General features: G+C 43.5%; 1 protein-coding gene across 1 annotated transcript in view; it reads left to right on the forward strand.

Moving 5' to 3' along the window:
• Positions 1–17,686, forward strand: part of Aoah (acyloxyacyl hydrolase) — a 193,287-nt gene that overhangs the window by 67,883 nt on the left and 107,718 nt on the right. Inside the window, exons 5-8 of the mRNA XM_051168326.1 lie at positions 5,761–5,820; positions 11,438–11,508; positions 16,414–16,474; positions 17,504–17,574. Of these exons, the coding sequence (XP_051024283.1) occupies positions 5,761–5,820; positions 11,438–11,508; positions 16,414–16,474; positions 17,504–17,574 (263 nt within the window). The remainder of the gene's footprint in view (positions 1–5,760; positions 5,821–11,437; positions 11,509–16,413; positions 16,475–17,503; positions 17,575–17,686) is intronic.

Raw genomic sequence — 17,686 nt, forward strand, 5'->3', positions numbered from 1 at the left:
AATGGGAGGGAGGGAGGAATGGGCAGATACAAGGGATGGGATAACCATTGAGATGTAATATGAATAAATTAATAAAAATTTCAAAAAATATATGATGGTACTTTCTGGGAATGATGAGAGATTTGAGCAAGAGCCCATCTTCACCTGCAGACCACTGGGAAGCCTCCTCAAGCCCACAGTATAATAATGTAAACAGTCTCTGCACTTCCTGGCTCCCAAGTGTTACACACAGCTGCCCTATCCCTAGAACAAATGGCAGATTTACTTGTTCGTGCACTGCCTGACCTTTAGTTAGGGCCCTTATCTGTGCCTCAAATTCTCAGGAGAGGCCTTCTCTGTCCTTGGGTGATGCTCAGGGGTGGGATCCAGAGCATCTTCTGAAGCTTCCCCACACTCTTCATTGCTGAATGAAGTAGCTCACCGCTGTCTGGACCTCATGCAGAAACATCTATCAGAGCTGTTAGTCACAGTGGTCCCCCAGGAATTCCAGAGGCAGTCTCTGTCAAGAGGCAGCATGATTGCAACCGTGCCCATGGCCCAGAAGACTTAATCAGAGGCTCTGTCTCCACATCACTGTAGCACTGAAGCTTGTACCCAATGCCCTCTATGCACACCTGAACCTAGGATGCCTATGGGGTTCAAGCCTAAATCCCTTCTCTTATTCCCCATAAAGGTGTTGAAAGCTAGACCCTTCCCTCTTTGCATCATTACGGTGTTACTCAGCCCATGTCTCAAAGGAATGCGTCAAATGTCTAATTTCTGGAGCCTACCCTTTCCCAATTTTCGGAAGAAATGTGGGCTTCCCTTCTGGTCCATGTAGCTAGAAGCTTGAAGTGGGTACTAAGCAAGTGGGCAAATTAGAGTCTGTATCTGTCTATTCTTGGATGTTCTCACGCCCTCCTTAGAAAAAGCTGGTGCCTATGCCTACAGCCCAACTCCCACTCCCTGCGTCCCCTTATCTCACCTTCCCCTGTCACCCCATGCAACCACGTCCTGATGAACTTGCCCTTGGCCTCATGGGAGGATCACAGAATCAGCACAGAACTCTCTGGAATTGGGGCCGTTGATGCAGCACCTGCCATGCCATACATAGGGACAACAACAATGATAATAAACGTGTATTGATAGAATGGTCCTCATTCTTAAAGTTAGAAAGCACAAAAAAGAACAAAAGAAAGAGGGGCAGGAGAGATGGCTCAGTGGTTAAGAGCACTGGCTGCTCTTCCAGAGGTCCTGAGTTCAATTCCCAGCAACCACATGGTGGCTCACAGCCATCTATAATGAATCTGGTGCCCTCTTCTGGCCTGCAGGTGGCAGAGCACTGTATACATAATAATAAATAAATCTTAAAAAAAAAAAAAAAAACCAGAATGCTAACCCCACCATTATTGTGGTATTGATTTTCTGTATATGTAAAATCAGGAACTCTATTTTTCTTGCTTAACATAAGAGTGATACTTTCTTAAATAAAAATTTTTAATAGTATACATTAATTGTACACTGTAATATGTGGCTTAAGGGCATTTTAACATGAGTATGTACAGCACGTTGGACACATTTTCTCCCCTATGTCCCTGTATCCTTCCCTTAGTCCCCTTTGTTCCCTACATAGTCATGCCATCTATACATGATTTATGTACCTACTTAAAATCTAGGAGCCACTTGCTATCTCCAGTTGCATCCATCATCCTGCAAATAATATAACTTTACTGCTCCGTGACTGACAAATCCTAAATATTTCTTTCTTTATCCAGTGCTCTGATGGCTAGTGGACTGTTTCCATAGCTTAGCTGTTGCTGACAGTGCTGCAGTAGATACTCCAGATCTCCGTGAGGTATTGGCCTGGTACCCAAACTGGTACAGCTAGGTCATACAAAATGCCTGCTTTGAATTTTCTGCTGAATTTCTATATGGAGCTCCAAGGTGGCAGGACTAGCTTGTCATCCCACACCAGCAGTGTAGAAGGGACTCCTTTTGCACAGATCCTTGTCAATGCTTTTCATGTGTTTTCTTAGTGACTCTCATTTTGACATTGGTGAGACAGGATATCAATGCAGTTTTAATTTCCATTTTCCCAGTGGTAAAGGATATTGAACACTGTTAAAAAGCATTTATTGGCCATTTGTAGTTTTTTCTTTCTTTCTTCCTTTTTAACTCCCAGTTCATACTTTTAGCCTGTTGGTGACTGAGTGGCTTGCCTTCTTCCTGCCTGAGTTTTTGAGTGCTCTGTACATTCTACATAGTCTGTATCAGATTAAAAGCTAGAAAAAACTCTCCCACATGCTGCAGGCTGTCTCTCTGTGCTGTACAGAAACTTTTCAGTTTCACGCAGACTTTATCAATTATTGGCCTTATTTCTTAGGCAATCAGACTACATTCAGAAAGTACTTGCCTGTGTCCGTATCTTGAAGAGTTTCACCTATTTTTTTCCTCTAATGATTTAGAAGTTACCACTGTTGCATTAAGGTCTTTGAGCCAGCTGCAGTTGATTTTTGTACAGGGTAAGAGATCTGTGCCTACTTTAATTTCTTCTGCATGTATCTACATGTAGATAACTGTCCCAGAACCATTTGCTGATGTAGCAGTCTTTTCTCCAATGCATCTTTTCAGGTGTCCTTGTCAAAATCCGGTGGTTGTGCCTACATAGACTTAATCTGAGACTTCTATTCCATTATGTTTTCTTCCAGCACCAGCTTTGTTGTTGTTGTTGTTGTTATTGTTGCAGAATAACTTGAGATCAGGCATGGTGATACCTCTAACAGTAGTATTTTTGCTCGTTATCACTATATTATCAGGGATCTTTTGTGTTTCAATATAAATTTTTTTAAAACTCCTTATTTTTGAAGATAGAAACTTTGGGATTTTGATGGAGATTTCATTGAACCTACAGAGTATTTTTTTTTTTTTTTTTTTTTTTTTTTTTTTTTTTTGGCAGTACAGCAACTTTCACAATATTAGTTACTCCAATCTATGGTCACTGGAGATCTTTCCACCTTTTAGTGTCTTCTGGTTTTCCTTTGGTAGTTTAAAGTTTTCATTATAAAGGTCTTTCACTTCCTTAATTATGGAGGAAATAGAAATAGCATAAGAACCTGGAGCTAGTGAGAAGGGCTGTGAAATGTTAATGACTGTTGGGGTGAGGGCTTGATTTTCTTCAGTGCTGTAGCCACTGATAAGTTACCCTTGTCAGTCAATAACCTCCCACCCATGAGCAGTCAAGAAACTCTAATTAAATTAAGAGGGTCAAATTAGAAGAAAGAAAGCAGAAGAAGAAACCATGAAAGTAGGAAGGGACTTACTGGGAAGAAGAGATTTATCAGGGAAGGGAGCAGGTAAGAGGGAAATGGGGGTAAAAAAAGAGTAAAATGTAATATGTAAAACTATGACACTATCAAATAATAGAGAGCTTTAAATCAAACAGTATGATGTCTCCAGGCTGCTCTGGTCATGTGCTGGGGTTTTCCTGAGGTGTCTTTCCTTCCTCGGAAGCTGCCAAAGGTAGAGATTCTCCCTCATTTTCACTTCGATATACTTTCTCCTCTCCCTCTCCACTTCCTCCCGTCTCCCTTTCCTTTCCTTTCCTCCCTCTTCTTTCCCTCCCTCTCCCTCCCTTATCCTTTCTCTTTCCCTCACTCTCTCTCTCTCTGCCTCCCTCTTTCTCCCCCCTCCCTCCCTCTCTGTATCCCTTTCCCCTTCACCTCTCTGTTACTGAGCATACAGTCCACATAAATGTTTTCCTTGGGTTTCTATTTCACTATCTCTTGAACACCTGCCATGTGAATGAGACGTTGTGTTTGGGCCATGGAGATGTTTAAATGGTTCTCAGCATGCAAAGGAATCCATCCCAGAGAAAATCTGGGCACATGCAGAAGGTTGGGCATGGCCTGGAAGCATCACATGGAGAGAACGCGCTGGAGGCTAACAAGAGTGGCCAAAAAAAAGAAGCCGTGCAGATCTGCTGTCTATCATGCTGGCCACATCCGAGAGGATTACTTTAAACAAGGGTACAGTTTCCAGGGTTTTCCAGAATTTCCACAAAAAGGCTGCCCAAGGTAATTCAGTAAGGTTAGTTTTTAGTGGGCCATCCCAGAGGGATCATGTTTTAAAAGTGAGGGTGATTATCATTTCTATTGCCCCTGTTGCCAACAGACACAAAAGAACAGTGAGTATAGCATTGGCCTGCTTCCTAGAGAGGCCTACTATATGGTTCCATCATGCTAAGGCCTTACCTGACCTCTCACAAGGAGGTTAGGATGGAGGCTAGGTGGCCATAGGAATAGCACAGACCATGCTCAGTGCCTTGGTATTGTAGGGTTGGATTTTCTGCACAGTGGCATTTTAGTTTTCTAAGAAGCACACCTTGTACCAGCTACCCCGGCCACCAAGACCAGCTGTAGAAGGTCATCTTTCTTTAGGTCAATCCTGTGCACTCTTTGTCACCCACCAGCCTCTTGCCTCTGGCCCCAGGCACATGTTTGCTGTTCTCTGAACTTGAGCCAAAGGAGCATGATTTCGGGAAGACACTCTGGGATGCGGGTAAGGGTCAGGGTTCATCGTCCACCCATGGAGGATGAGTGGAGCTGGCTTCTTTGTGGCAGCTCCTTCTGGAAGGTTCCCTCTGACTCCAGTTCAAATTGGGAAGTTGTTCTACTCCTCCTCTCCTCCTGCCCCCCCCCACCCCACCCAGGCCCACAAAGAAGGAAAGGAGTTCATGGGAACAACAGACCAAAGTCAAACAGTGCCCCTTGTCCTGAATGTCTGTTAAAACGCTAAGGCCCGCATCTCCCATGAGGCTTGCTCTTGCTCTTGCTGCCATCTCAGAATTCTCCTCCCTCCATGTATGGTCACTGCTTCAAGACAGTGATGACCTTATCAAGAGACCCGGAGCTGGCACTTAACCCCAACGCCAGTTTCAGATGAGATACAAGTGAGAGTAAGAAATGGGGTTTTACAGTGAATATGTCAGTTCCTGAGCAAATTTCAGAGCTGCCCAGCGGCAGACCAAGGATGAGAACAGGGGGACTGGCACATGTATACTGAGTGTGGAATACTAGTGTTGGGAAGCAGTGGATGGAGATACACACACACACACACACACACACACACACACACCTCAAGTTGTGTGTCTCTGCCTGTCACAAATACAGTGGTCCTTTGGAACTTTTTCATAACCATCTTTACTGGCAATTAGTTAATGCTTTATCTTTGCAATGTATGTATACTTCTAAGATGCGGTTAAATACTCTAGGGATGGATGGAAGACAACAGCAGGTATAGAGAAGAGTAGGAAGGTGAGAGATAGACGGAGTTCACTGGGCGCTAGTTGTGCCTGCAGGGCTGCAAGGTTCTACAGGGCTGTTGATGCTCTGGTGAGGACAGGATTTACAGAGGGGCCCCACACCCAGGGATATCACTGCACCATGGCTGTCAAGGAGCAGAGGTTCAGAGTGACTGTCTGCCAGTCCCTGCTTACTGATGTGGAGCCAGCTTCTTTGCTTTGATGCATTTGCCTTCTTCATCCACTGCCATGGTCCCGCCTCTCAGGGCTGTTGTAAAACTGCATAAGGTAATGTCTGCAAAGTCATTAGCATCGCACATGGAGTAAAGTCTTAAAGCTAGTACCAAGAAATTGCCTTTCTCTAAATTATGTTATCAAAATTAGTGGAGCGATGAATTTATTGCATATGTGTAGGCTTTGAATCTAATTTTAGAAAAGACATGTAAATCATGGGTGAAATAAAAGTTATTCTGCTTCCATAGGAGGCCTGGAAGTTTACACTGGAGAAGGCGAGACAAATCCTCAAGAGGTCCTCCACCACGGTAAGCAATCAGCTGGGAGCAGGCCAGCCTTTTCAAACTCTGTGTGCTCTCCTGCGCTCACACTCCAAAAGCCAGAGGCTTCTCTGGACAAAGCCCAGCAACGCCGCAGCCTCTTTGGACAGAAGTAGGAGAATATGAGCTCCTTTCCAGTTTTCCTCTTGCCCTCCTGTCTTCACTCTGTGGCAGCTATATCAGCACCGCACTCCGCCCCCACCCCTCACCCCACCTCACCCCCTGTACTCTGACATTTAGGGCTGCCCCTTCGGTAGGAGCTGTCACGTGTTCTGTGCTATCTCAAACACTGTCTCTAGTGTCTACCCACGGCGTGCCAGCAGCACTATCCCTCCCTCCCCCGCTGAGATGACCAGAGATGTCTCATGACACGGCCAAGCAGAGAACCCCTACTTTCTGACAGACTATTATAGGGAAACTAGCGGCACCCCTCCTCCACTTTCTAAAGCACAGTGTCAGGTAGGGTCTCACTTGGCTGAACCTCTGCGTTCCCGGCTGTGGGAGTAGGACAGTGGTAATATTCTCTGTAAAAGGACTAATCGACTTATATATTCAAAGCACCTGCTACCCTGCCGAGGCCTGAGGACCTAGGAACCACCACCTCTGCTGCTCAGCTCCACTTGCCCTCTTCATAATGACTCTTTCTGAACAGAGAGAATGCTTAGCTCAAATCAGCCAGTGAAGTGTTTGACTGAGGCTCCTTTGCTAAGGTATTGTTGGGATCCTGCCTCAGCAATTACACTTTCAATTCTTGTAAGTGGGGCAAGTTGAGAGGGTGCCAGTTGAGAGGGAAGCGGGAAAGTAGGCTGGATGCTGAGGACGGTGACAGTACGGATACATTCCCCAGCAGTCGGGGTGCACAGACCTCGCTTTGTCTCCTCCCGGCTGGCTTACCTCATCACTCACCACCGCGCAATGTGTCTAAGTATTATTGATTTAGCAACATAGAAACAAAGGAAAGGGAAATCACTTATCTCAAGGCTAACCAGACTCAGCAAGTAAAATTATAGGAAGTCCAGTTAAATTTAAATAATAAACAATCGATCGACTTATACAACTGTGTACCCTATAACAATAATTTCATGTGGAAACCTACAGGGGTCCTGCCGTTTTGGTGTCCAAGGCCAATCCAGGTGAGATGATAACACTGAGATATTTCTACGTAATTAACTAATGCATCTTGATGTCAGCCTCACCACCTATTGCTTAATTCACAGAACCATTAAAGGTTGATAGTAGCCAGTTCATCTGGTCTGCTTAATATGTTAGGTAAGAAGTTGAGCACCACACAACCTCCATGAGCAGAACCTTCAGAAATCTGAGCAGAACAGAGGACAATACAATTTGTCTTTTGTTCCTCTCAGCAAGAGTTTAAGACTTATTTTAAGGCATTGTTTATTTTACTGGCACAAACTGCTTTGGCACGAACTCAAAGGCTAATTAGGATTTTACAATTTTTTTTAAAATTTCTGTCACTAGACTTGAAAGCATAATTAGTGAGGCACAGTTCTAATTTCACAGAGCCAGAAAAAAGAATAGAAAAAGAAAGAAAGAAAAAGAAAAAAGGAAAAAAAAATCCTATTGAATGTTACAACAATTAAGAAAACAGAAGAAATCTTCTGCAGAAGCTTCTCCCAACGTATTTCCACTCCACATTAAAATTACCAAGGAGAAAAAATGTGAGTGTCTTTGACAGTCTGCTCAGGAGATACTGGCTGTAACTGCTGGCCAGCGTGACTGGGACCTGTGAGCCTGTGAGCTCCGCCCCACCTAGTGATGTGCAGCAAATGGCATTATCTGTCCTTCCCAGCCTTCTCCTGTGGCAGCCTGGCCAGGAAGGAGCTGAAGACAAGGCTCAGGGGTGAAGAGCAGGATGCACTGCTCCTGCAGAGGACCAGAACTCAGTCCCGCCTTATAATGCCCTGTAACTCCAGCTCCAGGGACTCTAACGACCTCTTCTGGCCTCTGAGGGAATTGCACTCTCAAGTACAAACCCAAACATAGATTTACTAAATCTTTACTAAAAAAATTGTTTTGCTTATTTTCATTGGGAGTTGGTTATAAGTTATTATTGGTCTTATATATAGAGAAAACTAGGTTGGACTCAGGAACATCTCTCTTTTTCCTTATCTTTCTTTTGTAGGTAAGGAGATAGGAGCTGAAAAGAAGGGGGGATATAGAAATAGAGAGAGAGGGTAGAAAAAAAGGTAGATTATTGAATCTACTCCTCATCTCAAGGCCTTAATTTTTACTCACAAATAATGTTATTTTTAATTCAATGGTATTGGATTTTGTATATTGATGCAAATCATGGTCATGTCAAATACTAGTCTAATTTTATCACAAGAATATATATTCTAGGTCTAATAGTTAGATATGATTCTATGGATATATAAGGTAAAATAGTTAAATAAGGTCTTCAAAAGCCTCAGGACCTACAGAATATGGCATTTAAAGATGTTTTTTATTATTTTAAAGATTCTTTCATAATAAGATAAGTTAACTCCTGGCAACATCCATCCTGTCTCAAAGAAGATGATGAACATCAAAGAACCTCCTTATGGAGTTGGCTTGAAATGTGGCAAACCAGACACTGGGCAAAATGTGCTCCTTTCTGCTATAGACAGAATTCTGCCTAAAAATGGGCAAGCTTAGATGCAGGCAGAGTCGACAGCCAAACTTTGCCAAGACAGGGTAAGCAAGTCCTCAATAGTTCCTGCCTTGCAAATATGTCTGTCAGATATATTGGGCCAGAAGGCCAAAGATGATGCTCCAATGTTATAGAGAGTGTTGGCTGACTGTTCAGGCAGTAAAATGTCTCGGTCACTTTTTCATTTTGGAAGCTGCTAACCTGCACTTCCAGTTCACTTGAGTATTTAACTTTTATTCCTTCTCAAATCTCTGATGGGGTTGAAGACCAGATAGTTTAGTCTTACAATTAAGCTTAGTAGGTTAGGGGTTAAGATGTTTTTAGATCAAGATAGATGTTTTAAGTTAATAGAGATGAGATATGATAGATATTGATCTTCATTCAGAAATTTAGACCCAATAAGATAGGAAAGATGTTTACTTCAAGTTTGCCAAATACAAATAGCCAAATCCCTATGAATGTAACATTTATATAATTCCTGATTATCTTGTGGTTCCTCCTGCTGTGTGCAGTTTATTTTATTTGTGTGTAATAATATAAATGTATACATTAAAAAGAAGCATAATAAAAAAGAGTAAAAAAAAAAAGAATTATCTGTTTAAAAATCTGGAGAGTGGAGGAGAAGGATAAAAGGACCTAGAGGTGACAAGAGCTCCACAAGAAAACCAACAGAGCCATGTACACCAGCTCTGTCCATGGAGCCAGGTGCTTGCAGCTGGGAGTCTCCTGTCTAAATCAAACTGGCAACACATCCAGAGCTGCCTGAACTCCTAATGCTGTGTTCTGAGCTCTGGCAAGCCCAAAAGCCTCAACATGGTGGGTGCAGGCTCAATACCCACAACAGAGAGGCAGAGTGATGGGAGCTAATGTGATGGGTCTTTCTTGGGGCCAAAGGTCAGATAAGAACAGCTGTGTCTGGACAGAAGAAGCAGGAGAACTCTGGACGTGCTGCGCTGTCTACTGCATCCTTCCCCATCCCGTGCATCCTTCCTGATCCCATGCATCCTTCCTGATCCCGTGCATCCTTCCTGATCCCGGTGTCTCCTCAATGAATTTCAAAGGCAGCTGCAGCCTTCCAGCTGGATTTTTGACAATGAACAGTTGTACAATTATAAAATTTTATTCTATTGTACCTCTTGTGTGGTAATTATAAGACTGTTCATATAATTTTTATGTGTTGGTGCTCACCGATGTTGAGCTCTACTTTGTCATTAGAATAATTAGGCAGGCTTTCAGACTAAAGTAAATACGAAGAGAACTAGCTCCAACATCTGGATGCAACTGACTTAAGTCTCGAAATGTTTCTATGCTTCCACCAATGATTTGGATAAGGTCATGCTCATATTTGCTTTATTATATGCCTACAGTTCTAATCTCAATCAGTGTTTGAATTTAACCTTCTAAAGAGCCCATTCTTTCTCTGCTACTGCCTTGTACCACATTTCACATCAATGTGGTTCCTAACTGGTATAGTTTTGTTCCTCACTGCCAGTCCATTATAGGGGACACTTGGTAGAGCCTACAGATTGATTTGTGCTGCTGGCATCTAGCAAGCAGAGGCTGTCACATAGCATACAAGGCAGCCAAAGGTTAGGAAGCCCAGACTCGCATCTCCTATAAACTCTTCCCCTTCTTCCTCCTCTAGGCAAAGCATCCCAAGATATCTTATGAGACACAAATATAGTCCCCTGCCTGACTCCTTCAAGAATTATTCACGGTCCTCAGGGTGATAGGAAGATGCAGTCTAAGATGTCATAATGTATTATTTCTTGCCTAGTTCATGGAGTTCTGTGGATCCCAATGCTCCAGAACTCTGAAATGTTTTATCATCCCCTAATATGCCAACCCTTTACATAGGTCCACAGCATGGGGCAGCATGCCTCCTGAGTCAGGATTGAGACTTCTTAAGCTTTGGTGTGGACGTGGAGCATCTTGTTGAAATATGGACTGTCTTACAATATGTTGGAAGGAGAGCTGTGCATTTCTTCAGGGCTCCAGGTGACACTGACATGATGGCCATACGTTGAGTGGCTAGGACCTGGAATAGTGTTTCTCAGGCCTTAATGTTCAGAAGACTGACCCAAGAGAGCGGGCATGAAGATTGCATAAAAACATGAGGAAGGACAGATCGCCAGGATCCACCCTGGGGTGCCAAATTCAGCACATCCAGGATGAAGATGTGTATATCAGATAGGCTAGAGGCTGTACCCTGAGTTATAAAGCCTCCTGCATTTCTGCCTTACTTTCCACCATCTCCTCTCTAAGCCATTGGCATTCCCTGATAGGCTTCCCAAAGAGCCCTCTCAGAGCCTCTGCTTTGGACCCTCACCCCCACGGTGACCTAAAGACATCTCTGCTATGCACAGACCTCGGGGGGAGGGGTCTCTCATCAAGGTTACTCCTCTATTCCTAGAACACTGGGAAGGTATTGCAGAGACCCTTACGATCCCTCATCTATATTATGAAAGTTTTAATACTTCTTCTTGGTCAGAGTTAAAATAACGTGATTGCCCACAGGTACACCTCATAGCCACCTGAAGGATTCTGGAATGGTGGGGAAGCAACTGTTTCTCCCTGTCTGCCCCAATAGGGTAGAATTATTTTATTTGAAAGTGTTTTTTAGCCTATTTTCAAAGCATTCGAGAAGAGAAATGCATAAGTACCTGACCAAAGCAGGCAAGACACATTTGGGAAGAAACCTGGGGGTGATTATGAAGATGGGAGCAGATGGCTGGGTGAAGGGGAAAACTGGATTCCAGTCCCAGGAAACAGTATGGGGCTCTGTACAGAAGGCAGAATGAGCTTGCAATGTAGAAGCAATGGTAAGAACTACATCTGGATAAACAAAAGGAATCAGATCCAGGTCCAGCCATGCAGACTTCAGAGGAGTCTTTGGGTGGGAGCCGTACCTTGAGTTAACCAACTCTCTTTTTGTTGTCTTTTTTATCTCCTCAGAAATATCCTAGAAGTGGCGCAAATATTTGCTCACTGCCATTTTTGTCCAAGATCTGCCAGAAAGTTGAATTGTACGTATATTTCTAATGTTCAATCAGATATGATATCTCTTTGTTTGTCATTGCTTTGGAGGGACTAAACCACTGTTCATATTTAAAAGACGTCATCCTAAAATTGATCATTTTTTTTTATCAAAACATGATTTATATAAAAACTAAAAGACAAACCTTCTTTAAACAAAATAATTTCAGAAGTATATCACGGGCAATCTCAGCACGAGCAAGCTCGTCCCAGTAGGCATTCCAACAACCATTGTTTGACACTTGGGGAAAGCCCCTTCTTGCTGCGTGACATGTGGATGAGGTAGGCTGCCACATTCTAGCACAGTGGGGGGATTTTACCTGACTGGGGTGGTGAAGGAATGAAGAAAAACAAACAGGTACACACACACACACAGAGACAGACAGACAGACAGACAGACAGACAGACAGACAGAGACAGAGACACAGAGAAACAGAGAGACAAAGAGAGAGACAGAGAGATAGAAAGACAGAGAAGCTGGGGTCGAGTAGACCTGGCTCTCTGGTGGAGAAAACTCAGGACCCCTACAGCTCAGTGTGATCATTATACAGAGTTGAACAGGGAGGTGTGCTATTGCATTATACAGCTGAACAGGGAAGAGGTGTGAATGCATACAGTGAAACAAGGAGGCAGTTTTTGGTGTACAGGTGGATCAAGAAGACAGGTTTAGTGGATCTCTGTAGGAGCAGGGGGTGAAAGGTAGCAGCCTTCAGCAGTAAATGTCAAGGTGGAGGAAAGGATGATACATCTGCACACACTATCAATCAATATTTGCACATGACCAAAGAAAGGCTTTACTCTCTCTCTCTCTCTGTAAGCCTCACCCCAGGGAGAAGGCTCTGCCATTTTCCCATGAGTCTGAGGCTATGGCCTTTTGCACGGCTGAGCCCATGACAGCAGCACACATTTACTCAGGACTCCTCTCACTCGGGTGTCCCTCCAAGCCCCACCGTCAACCCTGGTCATGGCTGTAACCACTGAAAGACACTGCCCCAAATTCCATAACCCCTAGCCCCGACACACTCACATCAATGCCATTTTCCAGGCTGAGAGATGAAGCTCAATATTAGTCCATTATCTTAGCTAGCATCGAGGCCTGGGTTCAGTCTCCACTGTTGGAAATGACAGCAGCAAAACCATGCTGGGTCTTAGCTCCGCTCTCTGTCTGTGCTTAAATGAAAAATCGTAGAATTAATATTCCCAACAGTAAGACAAATAGTAACTTGAGAAACAAAATAGTTTAGCTTTTTTTTTTCTCTCCATTAGTGAGAAGAGGAGACCACTCTAGGGAAAATAAACACCTTTCAAAGGCCAACTCTGATGAGGCCCCATCCACTCAGCCTTTAACAACGCCAGCAGCTGGCACCCAAGCCTTCTACACAGAAGCCTCTGGGGACATTTTGTGTCTACAGCACAACACCAACCCTTAAAGAAGTACTTCCCCCAGCACCCCACCACCACCTACACTCCCCGAGTATATTTAGTTCCCTACATCCTTTTTACTCTCTTTCAGAGATTATTTTTTTTTCTTGAATTGATTTAAAGGACTTGAGCCACTTAATGTCTTTGAGTGTGTTTTCTTTTATCTAAAATCAAACTGTAAATTGAATCCTTGCTACCTCAAAACCACCTAAGAACTTTAAAAGCCAGATTTCTTGACCCCCCGCCCTAGTGAGAGAGCACTACATTTTCCCAAGCATTCTCCAGGTGAGTCTTGGACAATATGTCCCGAAATCTGACCCCTGGCTGTCTATGTCCAACAATTGCCTGCAGTTCAGAAGACAGAGCTAATATATTACATGTACAAGCAATGCTTTTATGGATGTGAGCTATTCATTTAGGCCATAACTACATCTGCCCTGGCATCTGTTTCTCTTGATTTACTGTGGAAGCTCCTGTTACTTTATTCCATGCTGCTCCAGCTGTCATAGGAAGAGAAGGGGAGACGTGGGATGCTCACAAGTCTCAGGCTTCAGGTGCTCTCTCAGGGGCTGTTATAAGTTTTGTGCTGCTGCTATAAAAATATGTCACAATGTATGCTGTCTTAGGCCTGGAAACTAAATTCAAAACCAAGGACATCGGGGCTATGCTCTGTTACCAGGCTTTTTGGCTACTTTAATGGGTTCTTTTACCTACCACACTTCTATACCCCCACCCCTTCCATCCCCCCAACACTAGGCAGGTGATAAAGAAGGCTAGAGGGGAAAGGGGGCATAAACCTATTTAGACTATTTCTCCCTGGTTAGAGGAATCAAATTCCTTGGGGCAAATTCAATTTTTCATTGTCAGAATACCAGCAATCCAGGAACCAGCAATCTAGCAATAGCAAAAGCAGCAAGAGGGGGCACAGCAGCCACCATAGGCCTTCTCAGGGCTCTCATATTTATACTCTCCCAAGAATCCTCATATTCCAAACTATCTGCAGCTGGCAAAAATCATGCCCCTCCTATAGCACAAGACAAAGCCTAGTTAGCGGCTGTGGACAATCTGAAGCAGACCCTATCCCACACTTGGTATTAAAACAAAAAACATATTCACATAACATAATGGGTTTTTTTTTAAGAAACCAAAATTCTCCCTACAATGCGTCTCTGACAACGCTCTGGGTAGAGTCCTTCTTGCGTTTTCCTGGATGCTGTGGCAGCCATCAATCTTTATAGCTGCAACCCTCCAATCTCCACCTTCAATTCTCATAGGATCATTCCCCCTGCCCCTGGGTGATTGTTTTACCTCTTATAACCTGCCAGTCATATTTGATGAAGGACTCACATTAACCTGATTACATCTGCAAAGACCCATGTAGATTAAATCCAGGCTCACTGTTTCTGGGAGGTAAAACTTTAACTTACATTTTCAATGAATATAATTTAAGCCATAATGAAAGTTTTCCCATGTTGCACCATCATCATCTCTTGAGCTTCTTGGGGACTACATTTGCTGAAGGTCTCTAGATCACTATTAGCATAGCTGGAGAAAGGAGGTGGCAGATATAATCTGACCCACATTCAGGGTCTCTTAAGAGTTACAAACTTTTTCTAGCTCATCTGCCAAAAAACCCTGGCAGCCAGCTGGCCTGGATCCCAGAACCAGTAGCTCCACGTAGGTGCAGGGAGCCTCAGCTTATGAGAAGAAGGGACCGTAAGACGTGAAAAAAGATGCTTCAAGGCTGGGGTGCAGTCAGATTCCCAGGTGTCCAATCCTTGCATCGTTCCCTGCTGGAGTGGGACCCACATCTCTTCTTTAAAGGCACCATTGAAGTTTCCCATGACATTCAAGTGACAACTCTGTAATGAAATCACCTTTGAAAGCTTGAATTCAGGAGCATCTGGGCCATGGATTTTCTTGGCCCAACTTTAAAAAGGAAATTATTCCTTTACAATAAAAGTAAAATCGGCATGTTTTAGTCTTTAAAAAAATCTTTGTGCTTCAATTATAATTTACACCATACCATAAAGTATTTGGTAATTTACAACCTACAAACTACACATAAGTGCAACCTTCTTTGCTCTTTAAACCAACGTGTGGCTCAGTAATCATTGTCATAACAAAACTAGCTGTGATTTCTATGCATCAAAGACCACTGTATACGATGAGGTAGACACTATTACTGTCCCCTTTCAGACAAGTAAAGTTACTCTCCAGTGGCCACACATGTGGCAAAGGACGAATCTGAGAGTTGGGCTCAACCTCTTCTCTTTCTGGCCCTCTAGACTCCTAGTCCTCTTCTTTAGGTGAATGACTAGATTATAAATGCCCACCCCACTTATGTTGAACTCCATTCATTTGCCTCAAGGATCTCAAGAGATGCCCTGGATTCAGAAGACCATTACAAAATCCCAGACAATCCCCTGTTACTAACCCTAAACTTCAGAATCTAGGCACAGCCTCCTCCTGCCCCCATGACTGCATTCTTCTGCTCTTCTATGTCTGATTCCCCCCCAAAACAGATGGAGGACCAGTGCTGCCATTTGAAGAAGGAAGCATCTGGTAGCAAGGCACAGGAATGCCCTTCCATTCAGAGTATCCATAACTTTGATCTGGTTTATGTTGGCCATCATGTCTGTGGCCTTGGCCACTCAGTCTCATAAGGAAGAGTATAAGTTACCAGCTAATGTCCATTAAGTGCCTGAGATTCCTACAGTGAGTGGTTAAATGCAAGAATTTTCTTAACAGAGTGTGCAAAGGGTACACAGACAATTGGAGTGATCTTAGTTGGTGATCTATTGCTGTGAAGAACAGCATGGCCATAGCAACTCTAACAGAGAAAAGCATTTAGCTGGGGCTTACTTCCAGGATCACAAGAAGGAGAGGGCTGACATGCATGGCGCTGAAGACACCGAGGGTTCTACATCTGGATCCACAGGCAGCAAGAAGAGAGAAAGACATTCCACCTAGCTTCACCTTCTGAAATGCCAAAGTCCACCCCCCAGAGACATACTTTCTCCACCTAGACCACACTGCCTAGTCTCTGTCAAGTATCACCACTCCCTAACGACCAAGCATTTAAATATATGAGCCTATGGGGGCCATTCTCAGTCAAGCCACTTCAGGAGTGCTGGGGTTCATTGACTAGACGCAACATGGAGTCTCCTGTTTCCTGGGTGTCATAGCATCACTATCCCATGTCCCCTACAACTCTAATCCATTCATTTTACCTCCCCAAATGGCTCAAGTTACACAATAGAGAAAAATGGTTCTGTTGAATAAAGAGCAGTGATTGGCGAAGTATAGCTGATGCTCTCATACGCCTACAGACTCCAGGTTTTATTTTTAGATCAACTTCTGTTACATAAACATCCTGCCTCCGAATGTGCCTATTTTCACAAACATCATTTCTTTTTTTCTTTTTTTTTTTTCCCCCCTTGGCTCACCAGGTGTTTTGTTTTCCTTTCTAGGTCTTTAAAGAAGGCTGTGCCATTCAAAGATGTAGATTCAGACAAATACAGTGTCTTCCCAGTGAGTATTGCTGTGAATGAACAGGTGTTCGCTGCATATTATATTTCACCTACAAATTCCTCTCCTGAATTTCATTCATGCGCATACGTCGGTTCACAATTTTAAGGACTTTTTCAACTTCATAAAAACAGCACCCATAAAAGTAAACCATAGACCCAGACATTCTGTTTCCTCCTCTTGCCATTCCCAGCTGCAGCTCTCCATAGGAACTGTCTCCATCTAAAAGGGTGGTGTGACTTTTTTTGGAAACTCAGGTGCCTGCTTGAGCTTACTAGGTAACTTGTGTGCACGTGACGGTAGGGTTTAGAGTTGTTATGATGCCAACGAGGTTTCTGGGAAAGCAAACAAACAAAGGGTCTGTCCTGACCCCTCCCCCCACAGGATGAGAAACTTGGGAAGAAACATTTTCTGATGGAATTTTGATTTCTGGTTGTTTCAGCAACATAGGAATCCAAGTGACTGGCAGTTTGCATAGACTTAATTTTAAATTATCCAACAAAAAAATTCATCACTGGCCAAATGGATGAAATATTTCATACTCTGAGAAGACTTGATTAACAGAATAACTTGGGCACTTTGATAGTCCTGCTGTTTCTTAGAGTACGCATGAACATTAATACATATATAGAGAGAGACATCCACAGACATATGATCGCACACACATACACCTGCCACACACACACATGCAAGGGCACACACACACACACACACATACATATAGACACACACACATGTAAATACATGTATATACACACACTCTAACACCTCCAGACACAGGCACACACCTAATGTCACCCATAAACACACATTCACTTATACATACATTCCCGCCCTTTTCTGAGTTTGGTGTTATGTTACATTTTCCCTCACACAGCTTGTCTTATAGCAATCTTAATTTCCATACTGATCTTCAATATTTGAGTTAAAATCCGCAGACGTCAATATCCCTTAGACAGCCCTGATTAACCTTCGCTGTGGGCAGCATCATAGCAGGGCTAACCTCCTCCTGTGCGTGCTCTTCAATTTCAGACGCTGCGGGGATACCACTGGCGAGGGAGAGACTGTAATGACAGTGACAAGACAGTGTACCCGGGCAGAAGGTAACTCTTATTGGAGTGAACAACAGCTTCCCCAGCATGGGAACCCCAGTTGCAGAAAAAGAGTCCTGCATTTATTCATGCGCACAGTTGTTTGTCTGAATATGGTTACCAA

This window comes from Acomys russatus, chromosome 3 (genome assembly GCF_903995435.1).
Source record: "Acomys russatus chromosome 3, mAcoRus1.1, whole genome shotgun sequence".
NCBI lineage: Eukaryota > Metazoa > Chordata > Mammalia > Rodentia > Muridae > Acomys > Acomys russatus.